This window comes from Dermacentor variabilis, chromosome 3 (genome assembly GCF_050947875.1).
Source record: "Dermacentor variabilis isolate Ectoservices chromosome 3, ASM5094787v1, whole genome shotgun sequence".
Lineage (NCBI taxonomy): Eukaryota > Metazoa > Arthropoda > Arachnida > Ixodida > Ixodidae > Dermacentor > Dermacentor variabilis.
In genome coordinates this window covers 226,970,104-226,990,573 of record NC_134570.1, presented here as the reverse complement: position 1 = coordinate 226,990,573, position 20,470 = coordinate 226,970,104, and the positions used below count along the sequence as shown (strand labels likewise).

Sequence of the window (20,470 nt, the reverse complement as noted above, 5' to 3'; positions counted from 1 at the left end):
AAAGACATGGCATCCATAGTGTTAGAAATGTGTGAAATAGAATTTGTACATAACAACAAGTACAAGGTTCATAACAGTTATAATGCTGCCTTTCTCACTTAGAAAAAAAAGTCTGTAAACTTCTTCTGCACTTGTACTTTTACAGCACAGGAAGTAACAAAACTGTCCAAAGAGTCAATGTTTTTGTACACTTCTTCTGGCACAGCTTGCTGTTGAGACACAAAGTCTCTCAACTTTCCAATGTACTCTACAACCTCAGCTAGAGTTATAGGGCTTGAAACTGGCTCAGCAGTTGCCTCTTCTCTGTCTCTTCTTCGAAAGAAAGAGACGACGACCATGCCACGACTAGCCGGTCAGAAAAAAACACACACCACGTGGTTCATGGTGCGACAGATTACCGCTTTGCTCTGGCGGCGTTGTAAGCGCCAGCGATCTCACTTTGTTCATGGCCTCCGAGATTACATGCTTGCTCGTTTTGTGCGGACGATCTCGGAGGCCATGCCTCGTTGCTGTTCGTTTTCCACCCCGCCACTTTGCCCCAGGAGCACTGTAGCGCCAGCGATGTTACATTGCTGCTGGAGCGGCGGTTTGACGAGGGCGGGCATTGGTTCTCATAGTAAAAATAAGCCTTGGTCCTCTGAGCGAGTTCGTTAAACTGAAATATTGACTGTTTCGAAATTCATTTAAGTGAAATATTTTTGCATAGAATCTATAAGAAAACTGCAGGGGATTTTTAAAAAGTTCGTTATTCTGAAATATTCGATAAACCGACGTTCGTACAATTGAGAGTTTACTGTACTGCCGCTCGCACACTGGTGTGCGCGTGTGCGGGCGGCGGTTTAGGTTTTGTTCCGTGGGTGGTTTCGGCTTCTTGTGCTCGCAGAACTGATGGCTATGTCATTACTAATTGCTCAAAGGGCGACCGGCTGTTTCTCGCTCGTTTAGTGCTAACAGGGGTGCTCATAGGGAGGATGTCACCGTGCATGCGTTTCCTTTTCTTTTCTTTTTTTTGGAGACGCAAAAACTAACTGCCTCTGGTTGGCAATAAGATGAAAGATTAGCGGAAGTTTGTCACACGTTTTGCTTTTTTGATGGGCACACAACCACAGTTTTCTTAGTGCGCTCACCTACCCAGTTTGATTACGCTATGGACGTAAATATTAGTGTAAGAGCAGGAACATTTGACACTTTATTCCTTTTTTTATTCTTGTTATTCACGAATAAACAGCACATATATACCACTGCAAAATATTTTTTTCTCACTTTACGGCCATCCTAGAAAAATTAAGGTAATTTTTTTACGAAATAGGTCCCTCAGAAGAATTGGAATTTGCAATAAAAAAATATCTATCCTGTGCGGTCGCATATGGCGAAAAAAATTGACCCTCAAAGGGTTAATGCGCACGTAAATCTAAGTACATGGGTGTTTTCGCATTTCACCCCTATTGAAATGCGGCCATCATGGCCGGGATCCAATCCCGTGACCCCGTGCTTAGCAGCCCAACACCATAACCACTAAGCAACCACGGCGGGTACTGATGAAGGACAGCGCAATAATCAAGGGATGAGAAAGAAACACGACATGAGCGCAGCTGCTAGTGGCTCTTCGAGCAGGACAAATGAAGCATGAATGCTGTTCACTGCCACAGTAACCGCACAAGCCCATCGGCCCACCTTGAGGCATGTCACAGTGCTGGTTCTCTCTTTTCAAAGTTTTCCAAAACCACAAAGTCTTCATTTTCGTTTGCTTCCATGACACGGCATCAACACTGACAAGAGCCCAGCTTCAAGCTTCCGCTCTGTCTTTTTCTTTCCCCCCCCCCCCATTTTTGGCATCTTCATTCTGTCTAGCTTCAATGAGTATGCTCGAGTGTTATTAGTCTTGGGTTTTGACGAAGCTGGTCTAACAAGCATGTGTCGAGCAGGCTGGTGGCATGTCGGTGTCATGTGAAGCGTACTTCGAGTGCTGCTGACGAGTATTTGCACTTTTTTAGCATGTCCCAGAGCGTGGCATAGAAGGTATCTACATTTTGCCAGGCATCTGTGTATGTTGGTGGAACCAGCTAGGTTTGTACACTTCATTGACCGGATGCACAAAGTGGCCTCTGAGTGCCTCTGAAGGTATGAAGGAGCAGCAGGCCTCTGCATCTGTCATGAAGGAAGCAAGAATAACCCATGCTTGAGTACCAAAGTGGTACAGAAGTGAGCAAACCTTGGTTTCCTCTGAAGTGGTGGTAAGATCTGACGTGAATGCATAGTCCCAAATTGAAGTAGATATGCTGGCCATTGACTTTGGTCGTTGAATGAGAAGGGGGTGGACAGTGATGCTTGTGATTACTGATGAAGTTGCGGGCATCTCTGTGTTTGTCTTTAGTGCCGTCTATATGAGTGGTAAAAGCAATGTGCCTCATGCATTATCAGTGGGGTCAGCTGGCCATGAACAGTGGGTGATACGAGTAACATAGACACGACATCAAGTGGAAGGCATCACTACAAAATCGTGGCTTGTATCTTGATCATTCTGACGCTGTTGTTACAGAGAGATGGAAGTAAAGTCAATGCATCCACCGAATCTTCAACATAACAAAAGTCAGCCAAGCAGCCAAACAATCATGCAATTCTTTGCAAGTCATTGTCGTGCTTCACTGTGCCCTCGTTGGTGCAAACATTAAGGGTGTAGTGGGCCCCACTTGAAGCTGCTTGAAAGAGTTACCCTGACTGTGTCGCTACTTAACACATAAATCAATAAAACAATGTATATCTGATAAAAAAAGTTGCACAACAAGTTGCATAAATTGCAAATGCAGTCCTTATGACTTAGTGGCTTGCATTGGCTTGTCCTGCAGTTTGTGCATTGTCGGCAACTACAGTCGACATGCGTTACTTTGTCCCTGACAGGAACGACAAAACTGATAGAATTATCCGGCGGGTTGAATTAAACAAGAAGCAGAAAAAGCACCAAAAGTGCCCGATTCATTTGGCAGTATTTTCCAGATTCTAAACGCCGCTGAACACAACACGTACCCACTTTGTACATGTCCAAAGCAGATAACTAACACAGAAATTACATTAAAGCTCCTAAAAGAAAGTAAAACTCTAATGCAGACCCAATTTTTCAGCAAAAGGAAAAATGAGTAAGAATACGTGTTGAAAGTGCTAGAATATGGGTTGCACGACGGCCAGTTCCCTAAAGTCAGCTTCACCGCGATGCATCTAAAGTTGCTTCTAGCATACTCACAGCCTGTGTAAATTGGCAATGCTAGAGAGCGGTGGGCATCTTGCGGTTGGCTTGGCTGCCACCAGATGGCGGGCTCTGGTGGGGTGTGCCTGCATCGCCGGCACCACTTCCGCCGTGCAGGTTGTGCAGTAGCTGCCTTAGCGCAGGGCAGCCAGACACGGCCTCAGGCTCAGCCTCCAGTGTCTGCAACAGGTGCGAGTCATCACAAGCACATCAGTGGATCATCACAGCAGGATTCGGGGGACATGAGACATAAATTAATCATTACACAGGCTATTCCAGCTAACATACTGAAAAAAGATGGATCATTTTATGCAAACATGCATACATTAGTCTCAGTTTATTCAATAAGCTATCAGTTTTGATGACAAATTAAATTAGGTAATAACAATTATTTATATAACTCATGAATTCTGTCCTAATTCATGTCAATTTCAGACAATTATGAGAAACATTGAACTGGTATGCCCTCAGCAAGATTCAATTGGTAGTGTGCTTAATTTCCCAAGCTGAAGAAGAGATCCTGCGAAACATAAAAATCCCACACAAAAAGCAGTGGGAGATAAAGATAATGACAAAGATAAAAACATACAGCACTGCTGTGCATTGGGAACTTCGAGCGCATTTCAGTGCAAGCAGACAAGGACAGTGCACTCACCTCTCAGGAATATTTGCTTTTTATTTGTTTATTCAGTGTCACAACCTGTGCATGAAACAGATGGATGGATGTGTGTTGTTTAGTGGCGCAAGGGCCAGGTATGGCCAAAGAGCGCCATGGCTGATAATGTTGTGTTAAGCGCTGATTTGTGAGTTGCGATGATGGGATGTAACATGGCTGTAAAGTGGCCTAAAGTCAATCAGTGTCATGGAAGTGTAAAATAATATATAGTATAAAATTGTGATAGTGATACATGTAGTGGTCTATAGATATAGTACGCGTGATAAGTGATCATGGGGCTAAAATGCAAGAATATAGAAATAGCACCTATGCCTCCTGGAGGCCTTTGAGCCCAAAGGCTGGGAGCAAATGCTTTCTTCTAATGCTGCTACCGCAGCAGAAACCTCAGTTAAGAGGCCGTCCTACGGATTTCCTTGTGCTATAACATGAAAACTATGTACATCTCTTAAAAATTCGAACACGGATTGATATTTAAAGAGAGGTTCTACACCTATGATCATTAGAGGATGAAGTGGAATTTGTTGCCGGTGTGGTAATGAAAAATGCTTTTTCCTATGAGCGTCTAATTCAGTGCATTGCAGCAGGATGTGAAGCATGGTAAGTGGCTCACCACATTTATCACACGTGGGTGGATCGCCACCGGACAAGAGGTATGCGTGCATGCTTTATGTGTGCCCTATCCTAAGTCTGCAAAGTGCTACTTCTGTATGGCGGTTCTTTGATACCGGCGGCCATTTGCCAAGACACGGCTTGATAACATGTAGTTTATTTTCTGTTTCTTTGTCCCACAAGCGCTGCCAGAAAGCCCTTAGCTTTTTTCTTACTGAGGGCTTGAGGTCCATTACAGGGACCGTCGTGGAAGTGTTGGAGCCATTCGTGTGGACGGATGTGGCTAGCTCGTTAACCAACACGTTTCCGTCTATCTCTCGGTGCCTCGGCAGCCAGCATATGACGATATGCTGCTTGGACGCATAGGTCGTTAGTAATGCTGAGTAAAGAGATAGAATCACAGGGTTTTTATATATCTTGATAGTTTTCAAAGCATTTACGACATTCAAAGAGTCTGTGTATATAACTGTCTTTGTGATATTAAATTCTTTAACATGTTAAACGGCAGCCAATATCGCGTAGGCCTCTGCTGTGAGAATACCTGCGTTAGGGTGCAGAACACCGGCATCCAAGAAGGATCGACCGACCACGGCCTAAGATACGCCAGAATTACACTTCGATGAGTCTGTAAAGAATTCAGGAGAGGAGTATTTGTGCTGTCATTCGAGGAAGTACATTCGTATATGCGTGACAGGCGCGCGCTTTGTAACGGCTACGAAAGATGTATCAGTCTATTGGTTGCCACTGCCACGGCGGGGGCCGTATAGCAGGGGACATAAGGTGGTATTCAAGCAGTGGGACCCTTGTTTCTTCAGTTATGTCTCTAACATGCAGTGAGAAAGGTTGTGCCACTGTGGGCCGGTTGCGAAAAAGTTGACAACTGGACAAGTCGTTTATGGTGCAATACGCGGGGTGCTGACTGTTTGCATTCACTCTCAGAAAATATGTGAAAGACGAATATGTTCTCTGCAGTTGAAGTGACCATTCATCCGATTCAATGTACAGGCTTTCCACTGGGCTTGTTCTAAAGGCGCCTGTGGACATGCGAATTCCTAAGTGGTGGACAGGGTCTAGCATCTTTAGAGCAGTTGGAGTAGCCGACTGGTAAACTATGGCTCCATAGTCTAGTCGTGTGCGTATGGGGCTTTTATACAAGGTCATGAGGTATTTTCTATCACTGCCCCAGGTTGTGCGTGACAGCACCTTTAAGATATTCATTGTTTTCATACATTTGTTCTTAAGATACTTTATGTGCTGTACAAAGGTTAATATCACGTCTAAAATTATCCCTAAAAATTTATGTTCACTGTTTACAGGCAGACACTCACCATGCAACACAATTTCAGGATCAGGGTGCAGGCCTCTTTTTTTAGAGAAAATGACACAGGTGCATCTTAGTGGGTTCAGTCTGAACCCGTTCTCATCAGCCCTTTTGGAGACCTTGTTAAGACCAAGCTGGACCTGTTGCTCACAGATTGCGAGAAAACTTGACTGAAATCCTATCTGCACATCGTCAACATATGTTGAATAGAAGATGTTATGTGGTATGTGTAGACGAAGAGAATTCATTTTTACTATAAAGAGCGTGCAGCTGAGAACCCCTTCCTGCGGCACTCCAGTTTCCTGTACAAATTTCCGTGACAAAACATTGCCCACTCGAACACGGAATCTGTGATTAGACAGATAACTTTCGATAACATTGAATATATTACCACGTATACCTAAGTGTGAGTGGTCTCTCAATATCCCGAACCGCCACGTAGTATCATAGGCTTTCTCCATGTCAAGGAATACAGATAAGAAAAACTGCTTAGGAACAAAAGCTTCGCGGATATGTGCCTCGATATATATGAGATGGCCAGTGGTGGATCGACTCTACCGAAACCTGCACCTGTATGGGTTGAGCAATTTGTTTGATTCGAGGAAGTATAGTAGGCGACAGTTAATCATTTTTTCAAATTATTTGCAGAGGCAAATTGTTAGTGCTATAGGTCTGTAACTTGATGCAAAAGAAGAATCCTTTCCGTGATTCAGAATTGGAATTAAAATAGCCTCCTTCCAAACAGAGGGGATCTCGCCGGAAAACCATATAACATTGTAGAGGGAAAGGAGGGTTTTTTGTGTTTCGGAGGATAGTTGTTTCAACATCTCATATTATACGGGGTCTGAACCTGGGGCGGGTCTGTTACAACAGTTCACTGCTGCCTGCAGTTCTGCTATGCAGAATGGTTCGTTGTACGCCGCACTTTTTGCACATTTCCTCTCTAACTTTTGCTTCTCTATTCGCGTTTTGTACTTTAGGAAGGTTTCGGAGTAGTGTGAGGAGCTGGATATATGTTCAAAATGTGGACCAAGAAAGTCGGCTTGATCTTCCAGGCTTTCTCTGTGGCTATTTACTAAAGGCAGAGAATACGTTTGTTGCCCATTAACTTTCTTTGCTCTATTCCAGACTTTTCTCTCATCTGTGTACGAGTGGATGCTTGATATAAACTTCGCCCAACTCTCTCGTCTTGCTTTTTGACGCCTACTTCTTGCCTGGGTTTCGACATGTTTAAGGTTTTTCAGGTTTTCTGCTGTTGGAGAATCGCGAAGCAGGGCCCACGCCTTGTTCTGGTTTCTCCGTGCTTACCTGCATGCATCGTTCCACCAGAGAACATGCCGCTTGGAACCCATGCCGCTCGCTTGAGTAATACACTTACAGGTGGCATCAAGTATAAAAGCTGTAAAAAATGCAACAGCATCATCTACGGTTATACCGGACATCTCAGTCCAAGTCATGTGTGTAAGAGTTCGGTACCGTTCCCAATCGGCTGAGTCAACCTTCCACTGAGGGATCTGCGGGGAAAGTTGATCTTGTTTCGGCGTAGTTAGGATTATTGGGAAGTGGTCACTCCCATACGGGTAGTTATGCACATTTCGTTTAAAATAGGGTAGAAGCGTCGGCGATAAAATGCTAAGGTTTATGGCAGAGTATGACTTGTTGGCCAGGTTAAAATACGCAGGCTCCTTTCGTATTCAAGAGACATGTTCCGGAGGAAAAAAGCACCTGTTCAATGGCGCAACCTCATGCATCACAGCATGAATCGCCCCACAAACTACTGTGTGCATTAAAATCACCGAGAATCAGATAGGGCTCTGGGAGCTCATCTATTAGTGATTCTAAGTAGCGTCTGTGAATCTGATAATGTGGTGGTATATACAAAGAGCAGATGGTAATGAGTTTATTTAAAAGTACGGCTCGAACGGCCACGGCCTCAAGGGCCGTTTGGAGCTTCAAATGCTGACACGCTACACTTCTGTCAGCAATAGTGGCTACACCGCCAGATGATGCGACAGCATCCTCGCTGTCTTTCCGGAAAATAATGTATTGTCGGAGGAAGTTAGTGTGCTTGGAAGTTAGGTGGGTTTCTTGCACACACAGCACTTTAGGTTTAAACTTAGAGAATTTCTTGGACGTCATCTAGGTTTCTTAATAGTCCTCCAACATTCCACTGTATGATGTCGTACATGTTAAAAAAAAAATTGTGCTGTGTGTCTCAACAGGGAGGAGAGTGACATTACTTTACAGAGCCTTTGCTAGGCCCTGTAAGTGGTGTTTTGTCTTTTTTGGAGCAGTCAAGAGAACCTCACCGCTCCTTCGACGCTATCTGCGCCGTTCGGCTTGGACTGATGTCCATAGCCTCTTGCGAGGCACTGGACACCCGCCCCAGAGAGCGATGTGTACGTCGCATAGACTTCATCTTAAGCGACGAAGTCTTTGTCCCCGCCGGGCTGGAGGTCGACAAGGCCCTTGTGGCCTCTGCGGTGCCCTGGCTGCTGCCGGAGCTTGAAGAGGCCACTGGTGTGGACAGTTTGAGAGATGGCAGGGCAGCGCTGGCTGCCCCACTGTAGGGGCGGGTGGCGCTAGCCTCGGCATGCTAGGTGTGGTCCGGGCTGCCACCAGAGGCTGTTGTGGTGCCGCCCCCCCGTTGCACCACTTCAGCGAAAGTTGTTTTCAGTGAAAATAACGAGGAAACCCTTTGTTGTGCTTCACGCAATGTTATGTTCTCCTTACAGTAATTATTTCCTTTTCTTTCTTCCAGGCTGGACAAGCTCTAGAGTATGCAGGGTGACTGCCGTCGCAGTTCACACAATGTACCTCATTATTGCAGTCTTCAGCAGAGTGACCGGTTGTGCCGCACTTTGTGCACATAAGCTGTCCTCGGCAGCTCTGCGATGCGTGACCAAATCTCTGACATCTGAAGCAACGTCGCGGGTTCGGAATGTAGGGTCGAACATGAAGTTTTACATAGCCGGTTTCAAGAGTCTTGGGTAGAGTAGTTCAGCTGAAAGTGAGTATTAAATGCTTTGTTGGGATTTCATTGTCATTTCGTCTGATTTTGATGCGCTGCACCTTGGTCCTTCCATCCATCCAGGAGTTCTTCTTCATTAAATGTGATTAGGTCTTCATCTGATACTATGCCTTTTACTGTGTTCAAGGTTCGATGTGCACTCACAGAAACAAGGATGTTACCAAAGGCTACGAGGTGTGCGAGTCTGTTGTACTGTTCCTTGTCTTTTAGTTCGAGGTGCAAATCCCCACTTGCCATCTTTGTTACCTTATAGCCAGCTCCAATGGTCTCCTTTAGGCACTTGGCCACAAGAAATGATGAAATTGTTCTAGCTTTTGCAGATAATTGTTCGCAGTGAAGGACGTGGAATTTCGGAAAAGTTTCTTTGTTTTTGGGAATGAATAGAGAGGTTGCTTAGGTGCGTACCCTTTTCGAGGCACGATCGGGTGAAAACGGGTTCGAGGATCCCATGGAAAAAAAGTGAGTTGTTAGGCAACGGTGTCTGCCACCCACCACGGAGCCCAACAAGGGGAGGTGGCAGAACATGTAAACAAGTCTGCACAGCGCCAGCAGTATGCCGTTACTATAACCCAATATGGTATACCCAAGGTAGGACAGCCACACCAGGTTAACCCTTGCCGCCAGGAAAAGTCGAAGTGAATGGAAAAGATGAGAAGACAGGAAAGATCAAAAGTGGAAGAGAAAGACGAAGATGAGAATAGAGAGAGACAGGAAAAGGTGACTGCCGGTTTCCTCCACATGGGTCAGTCTGGAGGTGCCGTCTATGTGAAGCAGAGGCCAAAGGGGTGTGTTGCCTCCGCTGGGGGGCCTTAAAGGTCCAAACACCCAGCATCGGCTCAACTCCCAGGATCCCCCTTTCCCCAGGCATGGCTACAAGCAGGAGGGGCCAACCCTCGTGTGCTCGGGTACGTGGTGTCGCATCACACCAAACGCCTGCTGACGCAGACGCCCATGCAGGGTGTGCATGAAACAGAATTGCAGCTGTTGTCTTGTTCGTAACATTGGTAATACGAAGGCTGGATGCTGAGACATGCTGTCGCCCGTAGGCGCCGACGCGTCCAATGCTGAGCGCGAAAGTGGTTGTAACTCGTTTACCCGAAGGAAGTTGATGGAGATTACAGCCCCTTAATGCAAATCTATGTCCGTGGCCGAATCTGCATGCGATGCCTGTCAGGTGGCACCAAAACCAGCGTTCTTCTAGCGATGTGTATTCCTGGACAATTGCTCAATCAAGAACCGATGCACGGCACTTCATACTGCAAGCGCCACCTCAAGTGCCATAAACAATTCCACGTCGATGGGACATGGATTTTCTTGTTTTTGCTGCATTTTTCTCGCCATACACTGCACCAGCTGTGCAAAAACCATCGTCACATGTCGGCATGTGTGCCGTTTCAAACGGGCAATCAACAAACAAGATGGCGTGTTCCAGCACGATCACTTCCGGCATTTGGCTGTTTTTGTAAACAAAAATGGTGGTGCCCACACAAATGTAATGTGATGGTATTTTATGCAATTTTAGTGCAAAGCAGCGTTATCTATCAGATACTGCTGACTTGTGGAAGAACTTATACAGTCGCCGACTGATTTTTTGAACTCCAAAAATTCGGACATGCTCGATTATTTGGTCTGCTCCGTGGCACCGCCATCCTCTCCACAGACCATATTGTATAACAACTGCCGAAAGTTCGGGCACCTTGCAACCACTCGTCTGATTTTTTGGACACTTCTTGAGCCAACTCGTTCGAGAGCACCATGCACCGACTCTGACCGGTGCATGGTTCGACTTGCTAAACGCCATTTTTGTTTTGAATGTAGCCTCCTTGCTGCCCCACGAAGTGGCGCTACTGCAAATCCCTGCTCATCATCATCGTTTCTGCCTGGTTCGTAGCTACAGCAGTTCCGGTCTCAGCTTAGTAAGCCATGTCAAGACAATCCAGCAGCTGATTTGTTTCTTCATGCACGACGCTGCAAGGAGGCCACGTTTTTCATTTGTGCGACTGGTGTCGGCATGACGGCGTGGTGATGTTTGCTTTCTGTGCTGTGTCGAGGTTGCGGTGAAGCAACACGGCATACGGAAACATCGCGTCGAGTGTCTAATGGCACCGACAGTGCCCACGCAGACTGCGCTGGGGTATGCCGGCAAGCGGGTGCCGGGAGGCCTAGGATTTGTCGCCTTCCGATGTGCTCCCTATTGATGCCGAAAATGTTCTGCCGAGACCTGCACAGTGGTTGAATTGTGGTTCCGGACACCCTCTATTTGACAGTTTCACAGGTGCTGATACTGCTGTATTGACATGCGCAGAACTCGACGATGGCGAGATCAGTCGTCACGTTTCTGCTGCTCCGCCGGACCATGACTCCGAGTCGGAAGATGATGCACCATGTTCTATGCTGCCGTCACATGCGGAGCGTGTACAAGCAGTGACTATGCTTTCAGCCGCCTATAGTGACCGTACGACCGTCTCCGAGATTCAGGCTTATCTGGTTACGCGTAAACGGAACAGCGTGCAACAGCGCATTCACGATTTCTTCAAGCCTACTGCCGAGCCCGAATAAGTGCGTGGAAATAAAGGATTTCTTTTTTTTTTCTTAATCTGCTTTTTCGGACACCTGTTTATTCGGACATTTCCACAGTCCCCGTGAGGTCCGAATAAACGGTCGGCGACTCTATAGGGCAAACGGGACAGTGTTTCAATGACAGCTTGTCAACGCAGCAGAAACCTAAAGAGTGGCTATGGGGGTTAGTTAGCAGGACATTGTAACAAGTGTCCCTGCACTCCCATATTTGAAAAAAATGAAATTCATAGGGAAAGGAAAAGGTAAGACGGAAAGAGAAATAATAGAGGCTTATTAAATTACAAAAAGAAGAAAACGACATAAATGTGTAAGCGCTCCCTCTCTTGCCTTGTCGGAAAAAGAAAACGCTTCTTTTTTGCATGAAAGATTATGATGTAGTTGATTTTGCAGATGTATTTGCAACTCGTGCATGCATACCTATGCTGGAAAAATTGTATAGAATGGCTGGAGAATTTCAAATAAACTTCCAGCTGGCAGTCAGCACTTGTCAGTGGTATATGTTTCCTCATGTCCTTGTCTTATTCGCGCTGTTCAACCTCAGTTCTAAGTGAAAAGCAATAGCATTTGAGCACATTTTGATGCCTGCTAGCCTTGTGCAAGTGGGTAATATGAGGGTTACGTTCTGGCGAATTTCGTTGATGTGGGATTGTAGCACAGCGACATTTCGTTGCCAGGAGGTACGGAATGAATTGAATCCTAGGGCGCTCGCCGGGTATATGAAAATATTTCGTTGTCGCGAGAATTTCGTAGTCATGGGATTTCATTATTGCGGGTTTTGACTGTATACAAATTCATCATAATGCCTTTCAGCCTTTGTTACGCTCCAGCCAGTTTTGAGAGAATGATGGATATTATTTTACGCGGCCTCAAATGGAACACATGTCTACGCTACCTGGATGATGTAATTGTCTTTTCTGCTGATTTCCGAACATATCTCAGCCGTCTCGAGCACGTTCTGAAATGCCTTACTGACGTGGGACTTCAACTCAACTTAAAGAAATGTCGTTTCGCTGCCCGAAAGCTCACTATTCTTGGCCAGGTTGTATCGCGAGACGGCATCTTTTAGATCCAAACAAGCTCCGTGCTGTCACTGACTTTCCACAACCAAAGAAGTTAAAGGAGCTTCATAGTTTCCTTGGTTTATGCTCATATTTCCGATGTTTCATTCGAAATTTCGCTTCCATATGTGCACCCCTGACAGCCCTTCTACCACATTTACTCGCATAGTGATCTCACTTGCATAAAGATTGCACCCCTGAATTTTGTTGTCAAAATTAAATTTTTTTTTTTTCCCGCGTTATGATCGCACCCTGAACTTGTTGCAGCGGTATGTGGTGTGCCAAGTTTAGCTAATGATGATTGTGCTTACCATCTGTCAAATGCTACGCGAACGACTCTTGAAAACATACCAAACGGTCTGCATGCACCTAACATTCTTAAGCAGATGTCCCATTTATTCCTTTCATCACTTTCCGCACTTCCATGAAAAAAAAAAGCTACAACCACACTTACCTCGGCTTTATTATTTGTAGGCTTCATAATGGTTTTGGTCAACAACAACAACATAAAAGGCGCCCTTCGATTCTTGAATGAATGAATGAATGTTTGATGTTTAATGGCGCAAGGGCCAGGTATGGCCAAAGAGCGCCAATCTAGTGTTAATGAGTTTGTAGCGGTCTAATGGGATCTGTGAAGCTAGTGTGACGTGGCTGTAAAGGGGCCTAAAAGACATTGCTGCACATGGCAAAAAATCTACGCGTAATAAAATTATGGCAATGATTAATGACGTGTACTATGAACACTAAAATGCATTGTGAAAAATGATGCAGTATACAAAATATGTGAGATGCTAAAATTGTCTAAGAGCACTACTGCCTCGCCAGAGCCCTTGAACCCAAGGGCCAAGAGGCATGTGCTATGCGAAACAACTATCACAGCGCTATGCTCTGGAGAGAGGAGGCGCTATGAACGTATGGGGCTAATTACATGTAACGCAACAACTTTCAGGAAACCTAGGACTGCGTTGGTATCAAAGAGCGGTTCTGCACCGAGTAACATAACAGGATAAAGGGGGATGTGCTGCCAGTAAGCTAAGGGAAAATGTTTCTTTCTTTCATATTCGGCTTCCCGACACTCCAGGAGGACGTGGAGGACGGTCAGCCTCTCCCCGCATCTACCACAGGTTGGAGGCTCGTTTCCCGTGAGTAAAAAGTTATGTGAGCCAAAAGTGTGTCCTATTCTTAGACGGCAGAATAGGACATCTGTCCGGCGTGATTTTGTTACAGGAGGCTAGAAACCTAATTGTGGCTTTATTACATGCAGCTTATTATTTGTATCCAGGTCCCACAAGCGTTGCCAGTAGCCTCGCAGTTTCCTTCTTAAGAAAGGCTTCAGGTCTGTGACAGGGACTGCAGCGGTACAATTAAGAGTGTGTGATGCAATTGGTGTGGCCATCTGGTCCGCTAGAATGTTACCCTGGATGCCCCTATGGCCAGGCACCTAGCATATAATCACATGCTGGTTAGATACATATGCTTTACATAAGACGGAATAGAGTTCAATTATTACAGGATTTTTGTGCTTACAGAACGATATCAAAGACTTCACAACACTTAGGGAGTCCGTATATATAACTGATTTTTTGAGTTTTGATTTCCTTATATGCTTCACGGTCGACAATATTGCGTAGGCCTCAGCTGTGAAGATACTAGTTTCTGGATGCAGTAAATAGGATTCTGAGAAGGATGGACCGACGGCTGCATAGGACACCCCGTCGTGCGACTTTGATGCGTCTGTGTAGAATTCCGTGCAGGAATGCTTATGCTGGAGTTCCAGGAAATACATTTGGATTTCAATCTCTGGAGCGTGCTTTGTAACTTGCATGAAGGATATATCGCATTGTATCATCTGCCAGTCCTAAGGAGGTAGCAGCTTAGCTAGAGGCATTAGGCAATGTCTGAGGAGTGGGACATCCATTTCAGCGCTAAGCTCCCTCACATGCAGTGAAAAGGGCTGTCTTACAGTGGGACGATTGTGAAAGAGTGTAGCATCTGTTATATCGTTAACGGTGTTAAAACACGGATGTTGAGGATTAGAGCAAACTTTTAGAAAATATGTTTGGCTGATGTATGTTCTCTGCAGATGGAGTGGCCACTCATTTGATTCTACATATAGACTTTCAATGGAACTTGTTCGGAAAGCGCCCGTGGCCAGTTGGATTCCTAGATGGTGAACCGGATCTAGCATCTTTAGCGCGCTCGGGGCGGCAGAATGATAGATCACGGCACCATAGCCCAATCGTGATCGAATTAGGCTCTTATGGAGATTCATCAAACATTTCCTGTCGCTGCCCCATGTTGTATGGGATAAAATTTTGATGCCTAAGAACTTGTTCTCTTTGTTCACAGGGATTTGCTGGCCATACATTTCGATATTGGGATCTGGAATGAGCCCTCTCTTTCTTGTGAAAAGCACACAAGAACTTTTGTTCGAGTTTACTTTAAATCCATTTTTGTCTGCCCATTTAGATACTTTGTTCAAGCCCTGTTGTACTTGCCTCTCACACACTACAAGGTTGCAGGATTTGAAACCTATTTGTATGTCATCTACGTAAACAGAATAAAAAATGGCTGGCAGTAATGAAGCCTGAAGCATGCTCATCATCACGATAAAGAGCGTGCAGCTAAGCACACCTCCTTGGGGTACACCAGTTTCTTGTATAAAAGATCGTGACAATACATTGCCAATTTTCATGTGGAAGGTACGTTTGGACAGATAGCTTTCTAGTATGTTTAGCATATTTCCACGAATGCCCATCCCCGACAAGTCTCGCAGGATCCCGTATCGCCATGTAGTGTCGTACGCCTTCTCGATATCGAGGAATATCAATAAGAAGAACTGTTTATGTACAAATGCATCGCGGATATCTCTTTCAATGCGTACAAGATAATCAGTTGTGGACCGCCCTTCTCTGAAGCCACACTGATAGGGATCAAGCATATTGTTCAGTTCAAGGAAATGTATTAGTCTACGATTAATCATTTTTTTGAATAGCTTAAAAGACAACTTGTAAGAGCTATCGGGCGATAACTTGCCGCCAAGGAGGGGTCTTTACCTAGCTTCAAGTACCCGGCAGCCCAGATGGAGTTGAAAAGTGCCAGAAGTGTCATTTTTGTGTCTTCGTGTAAGTTCTTAATCATGTCATAGATGATTCTATCAGCTCCCGGTGCAGAGCTTTTACATGTGTTCAATGCAGCTTTAAGCTCGGCAATAATAAAAGGACGGTTATATGGTTCATCCGGACGGCATTTACGATCAAATGTCTTAAGTTCAGCTATTTGTTTATACTTCAGGAATGATCTTGTGTAGTGTGTGGAACTTGATACATACTCAAAGTGTTCACCCAAAGCGTTTGCCTGGTCTTCCAAGGTAGTTCCTTGAGAGTCAACTATGGGCAATGGGTGGATGTGCTGCCCCTTTAGCTTTCGTACACCATTCCAAACTTTGGACTCTTGAGTGCAGGATGTGATGCCCGAGAGAAACCTCTCCCAGCTAGCCCTCTTTGCCTGTCTCCGCGTGCGCCTTCCTTGCGATTTGGCCAGTTTAAATTCAATGAGGTTTTCTGCAGTCGGGGAGCGACGCAGCAAACCCCACGCTTTGTTTTGTTTCTTTCGTGCCAGTTTGCACTGGTCATTGTGTTTGGGAATAATTGTGTTTGGGAAGAGAGACCTTGTGTTTGGGGAATAAACTTTTCAGCTGCGTCGAGTATAAAACAAGTAAAATATGCTACTGCTTCGTCTGTGTTAAAATCAGTGACAAAATCTCGTGATAAATAAGTTGATTCTTTAAAATTATTCCATTCGGCAGAGGCTAGTTTCCACCGGGGGGTATGTGGGGGGCATTCGTGTTGACCTATTGAATTTAACAATACAGGGAAGTGGTCACTTCCATAGGGATCTTTGATTACATGCCATTGCAAGTCCGGGAAAACTGCTGCAGAGCGACAGGGAAATTGCGACAGGTCTATTGAGGAATATGAATTATGATGGATATTATAATAAGTTAGCTCCTTCTTGTTCAAGAGGCAAGCACCGGAGTTCATAGAAAATTTTCAATGAAATGGCCTCTCGAGTCACATCGCGAGTCTCTCCACATGGTGCTGTGAGCATTAAAATCGCCTACAAGTATGTAGGGGTCCAGCAACTGATCAATTAGGTCAAAAAAATCGCTTTTTCTGAGGTGATAATTAGGGGGTATGTATAAGCAACATACAGTGATCAATTTATTAATAAGAATTGCTCAAATTGACACTGCCTCAAGGGGCGTCTGAAGGGCGACATGGTGACAAGCTACGGACTTGTCCACAACTATTGCTACACCGCCAGACGAGGTATTCGCCTCGTTGCGGTCATTACGGTAGATGGCGTACTGACAAAAAAAGTTTGTTTGTGTACATTTAAGATGTGTCTCCTGAACACACAGCACTTTTGGGCCATGTTTGTGTAAGAGTTCTTTAATGTCATCGAGGTTGCGGATAAGACCTTTAACGTTCCGGTGTATTATTTGTGTAGCCATATTGTTCGTGTTTTCATGCTGTGCGTCAAGAGCAGTCAAGTTAGAGAAACGACTTACGGAGCCTTTTCAGGCCGCGTGATTATGGTACGGGTTTTGTCTTTTTTGGAGCGGTCGCGAGACTCGCGCCGCTCTCAAGGTGCTAGATGCGCCTTCTGGTCCGGGGTTGTGTCCATCGAGATCTCTTGGGAGCCGCTGGACTTGCGCTCACACGAGCGGGAGGTTTTCACCGTAGGCCTTGCCTCGAAAAGCAGGGCCTTGGAGGCCACCAACCCAGAGGTCGATGGGCCCTCCTTCAGGGACGGCGCAGCAGCGCTGGCTGCTGACGCCAGGGGGGCTGGTGGCAAGGCCGCAACCACACTCGTTGTGGGCTGGGCCGTAGCCAGAGTCTGCTGCGACATTGCCCCCTTGCGCGCTGCACCAGCATACCCTGACGTATGGAAAAATGAAACACGTTTCTGCGCTTCTTGAAATGAGATGTTTTCTTTGATTTTCATTGCGATTATGTCTTTTTCTTTTTTCCATGTGGGGCAGGTTCGAGAGTATGCTGCGTGTCCACCGTCACAGTTGGGACAGTGGAGTGTGCCATTACAGTTGTTGGATTCGTGTTCGTGTTCGCCACACTTTGCACAGGTAAGTCGGCCACGGCAGCTTTGCAAACCATGGCCATATCTCTGACACTTGAAGCATCTTCGGGGGTTTGGTATGTAAGGCCTGACTGATTTTGGTATATCCCATTTCTAAGGTTTCTGGTAGCATGCTTGATGCAAAGGTAAGGATTAGATGCTTAGTTGGAATATCTTGGTTGTCTCGCTTGATCTTTATTCTTTGCACCTGAATCACATTGTGTTCTTTCCAGCCCTCCAGGAGCTCTTCCTCGCTTAGGCTCAATAGATCTTCATCAGAGATGACTCCTTTGCACGTGTTCAGTGATCGGTGGGGGGTAACGGTGATTGCCACATTACAGAATGCTAGGAGATTTGAGAGTTTGCCATGCTGTTGAGTGTCGCGGACCTCAAGAAGAAGGTTGCCACTGCTCATTTTTGTCACTTTGTAGCCAGCACCTAGTGTGTCGGTAAGGCATTTAGCTACAATGAAAGGTGAGAAAGTTCTGACTGTCTTTTCGGAATCTTGACTGTGTATTACATGAAAGCGGGGGAAAGTTTCTTTGCGCTGGCTGAATAGCTGAAAGGTTTCTTCGGTGCACCCTCTTTTTGAAAGAGGACGATTGGAAAGGGGGGGGAATGACGTCTTAGCCATGCAGAATAATTTAATTTCGGTAGCTAAGCCAGCCGCCCACCATCGAGCCCAACAAGGGGACGCCACGAGTCCGGGAGGAAACGCAGACGCCAGCTGTACGTAGCTACTATAACCTAATATAAAATACCCAAGGTTGGATACATACACCAGGTTAACCCTTGCCGCCAAGGAGAAGGAAGTAAATCGAAGAGAGAAGGAGACAGGAAAGCTTGAAAGTAAGGTAAAGACAAAGGTTGTAGGAAGAGAGAGACAGGAAAAGGCGACGGCCGATTTCCTCCAGGTGGGTCAGTCTGGAGGTGCCGTCTACGTGAAGCCGAGGCCGAAGAAGTGTGTTGCCTCCGCCGGGGGGCCTTAAAGGTCCAAACACCCAGCATCGTCTCAACCCCCAGGATTCCCTTTTCCCCAGACACGGCTAAGTTGCGCACGGCTACACGCGGGAGGGTCCAACCCTCGTGTGCTCGGGTACGTGGTGTCGCAACGCGCCAAACGCCTGCTGACGCAGACGCCCCTGCGGGGGCCCTTCGATTCTTCTCGTCTGCACTCGTGGGCACGCAAAAAATCATGAGCAGCAACAATAGTGGCCACATTTACACTGATACGTTAGAAGTGTACCCTATTCATACGTCGATGCTCGCAACACGGCTAAGATATTCGCCCACCCTTAGCAGAAACATGCTGTATTAGGGTAGCAGTAAAGACAAATGTCGCAGTTTCAGCAACATGTCTGCCATGTGTTTCTATGTCACTGGCAGCTAAGCGCGCCCATCTCCATTTCTGTCTCCTCAAAGTTGACATGGCTACATTATTGTCGGAAACTTGCCAATATTGTTACGGTACAACGCGGGCAGAAGATAGGGAGACGTTCAAGAACAACAGGACAACCTGTTCATCAACAAACGGAACCGAGGCACGTCTTCTTCGTCTTCACCCAATCTCAGCCACCCACTAGACGGAGTCCGTTATTGCCCCCATCGTCGTTGTCTTCTAAGTAGAATACATGCATCATTTGTCCCTCTCTAAAAGAGCATCGCCCCGAGGCTAAACCAGAAATGTCACTCGCGGAAGTAAGAGTCTCTCTCATAGTTATTCGCTCACATACAGCTTCATGCGGACAACATGCACAAGTTCAGGACAATGCGTGCGGCGCTGCGTACAACTGGCCCTATCGGGGACGACCTCGCACGTGACATCACTCAGTCGGCGTAATACTTGATATGGTCCGAAGTATCGTCTTAACAGCTTCTCAGAGAGGCCTTGTTTCCGTATGGGTGTCCAAACCCACACTCTGTCGCTGACGTCATAGATTACAACAGTCGAACCTGGATATATTGAACCCGCATATATTGAATTATTGGATATATCGAACACACAGATTACACCCTTGAAAATACTATGTAAAAGTATAGGACAATTGCGTATTATATTGAATTCCATTTTCGTCGGACATTCGATATATCAAACGCCGCGCCGCGCCGCGCCCCTGGAAGGTGCGCTTTTCCCAAAGAAATTCGTGTCCGGTCCTCAGGGGAAAACATTTCCACAGAGTCAGTCAGCGGGCTCCTCCTCTGCGCATGCGCGGCCGTCGCCTAGCGACGGAGACGCAGAGCCTTTCCCCCGTTCTTGCGCCCCACAAGCGCGAGCTCTCTCGCTCCTCCTCTACCGCCGGCGTGTGCATTGGGCAAGGGCATTGGAGCTCAGTGAAGAGAGTGCGCAGCATGGAGACGTGGCGACGTTTCCAAGCCACGCTTCCTGGGAAAAGGGAGAGAGAGAGTGAGGGGTCGGCACGGTCGCTCGTGGGCCAGGGGAGACGAGAGCCAGAGAGGGCTCAAAAAACGAACACAGCGCCTTCGATGGCATATTCCGCCGATCTTTTTCCCCGCTCTCTTCTTTCTCTTCCCTTTGTCATTCCTTCGCAGCCCCGTTGACTGCCGCTCGAACAGGCTTCGCTCGGACTGCTCCATCTGCGCATCACGCATTTTGTTGTGCGTACCTCTGTTTCAATATGCCGTGTGTAGCATGTGTGATTGTGGTCATCTGGTGAGCTATGGCATCCACGGACATCAAAAAGAGGAAGAATCTGGACTTTGCAAGAAAGCTTGAAGTAATCTGGCGTATCGAGAATGGAGAAAAGAAGTCCTCCGTGGCAGACGCATTCGGCATTCCGCGGAGTACTTTAAGTAC

The 20,470-nt window shown here is 46.3% G+C and overlaps 2 protein-coding genes across 5 annotated transcripts in view; one reads left to right on the top strand and one right to left on the bottom strand.

Annotated features, from left to right (window-relative positions):
- Nucleotides 1–20,470, bottom strand: part of LOC142576673 (uncharacterized) — a 334,510-nt gene that overhangs the window by 14,174 nt on the left and 299,866 nt on the right. For all 4 annotated transcript variants that reach the window (XM_075686902.1, XM_075686904.1, XM_075686905.1 and 1 more), the window contains exon 14: nucleotides 3,239–3,421. In XM_075686902.1, the coding sequence (XP_075543017.1) occupies nucleotides 3,260–3,421 (162 nt within the window). In that variant the 3' untranslated portion in view covers nucleotides 3,239–3,259. The remainder of the gene's footprint in view (nucleotides 1–3,238; nucleotides 3,422–20,470) is intronic.
- Nucleotides 1–20,470, top strand: part of LOC142576674 (uncharacterized) — a 47,012-nt gene that overhangs the window by 18,089 nt on the left and 8,453 nt on the right. Inside the window, exons 3-4 of the mRNA XM_075686906.1 lie at nucleotides 13,598–13,658; nucleotides 17,564–17,662. Coding sequence (XP_075543021.1) covers nucleotides 13,598–13,658; nucleotides 17,564–17,662 — 160 coding nt within the window. The remainder of the gene's footprint in view (nucleotides 1–13,597; nucleotides 13,659–17,563; nucleotides 17,663–20,470) is intronic.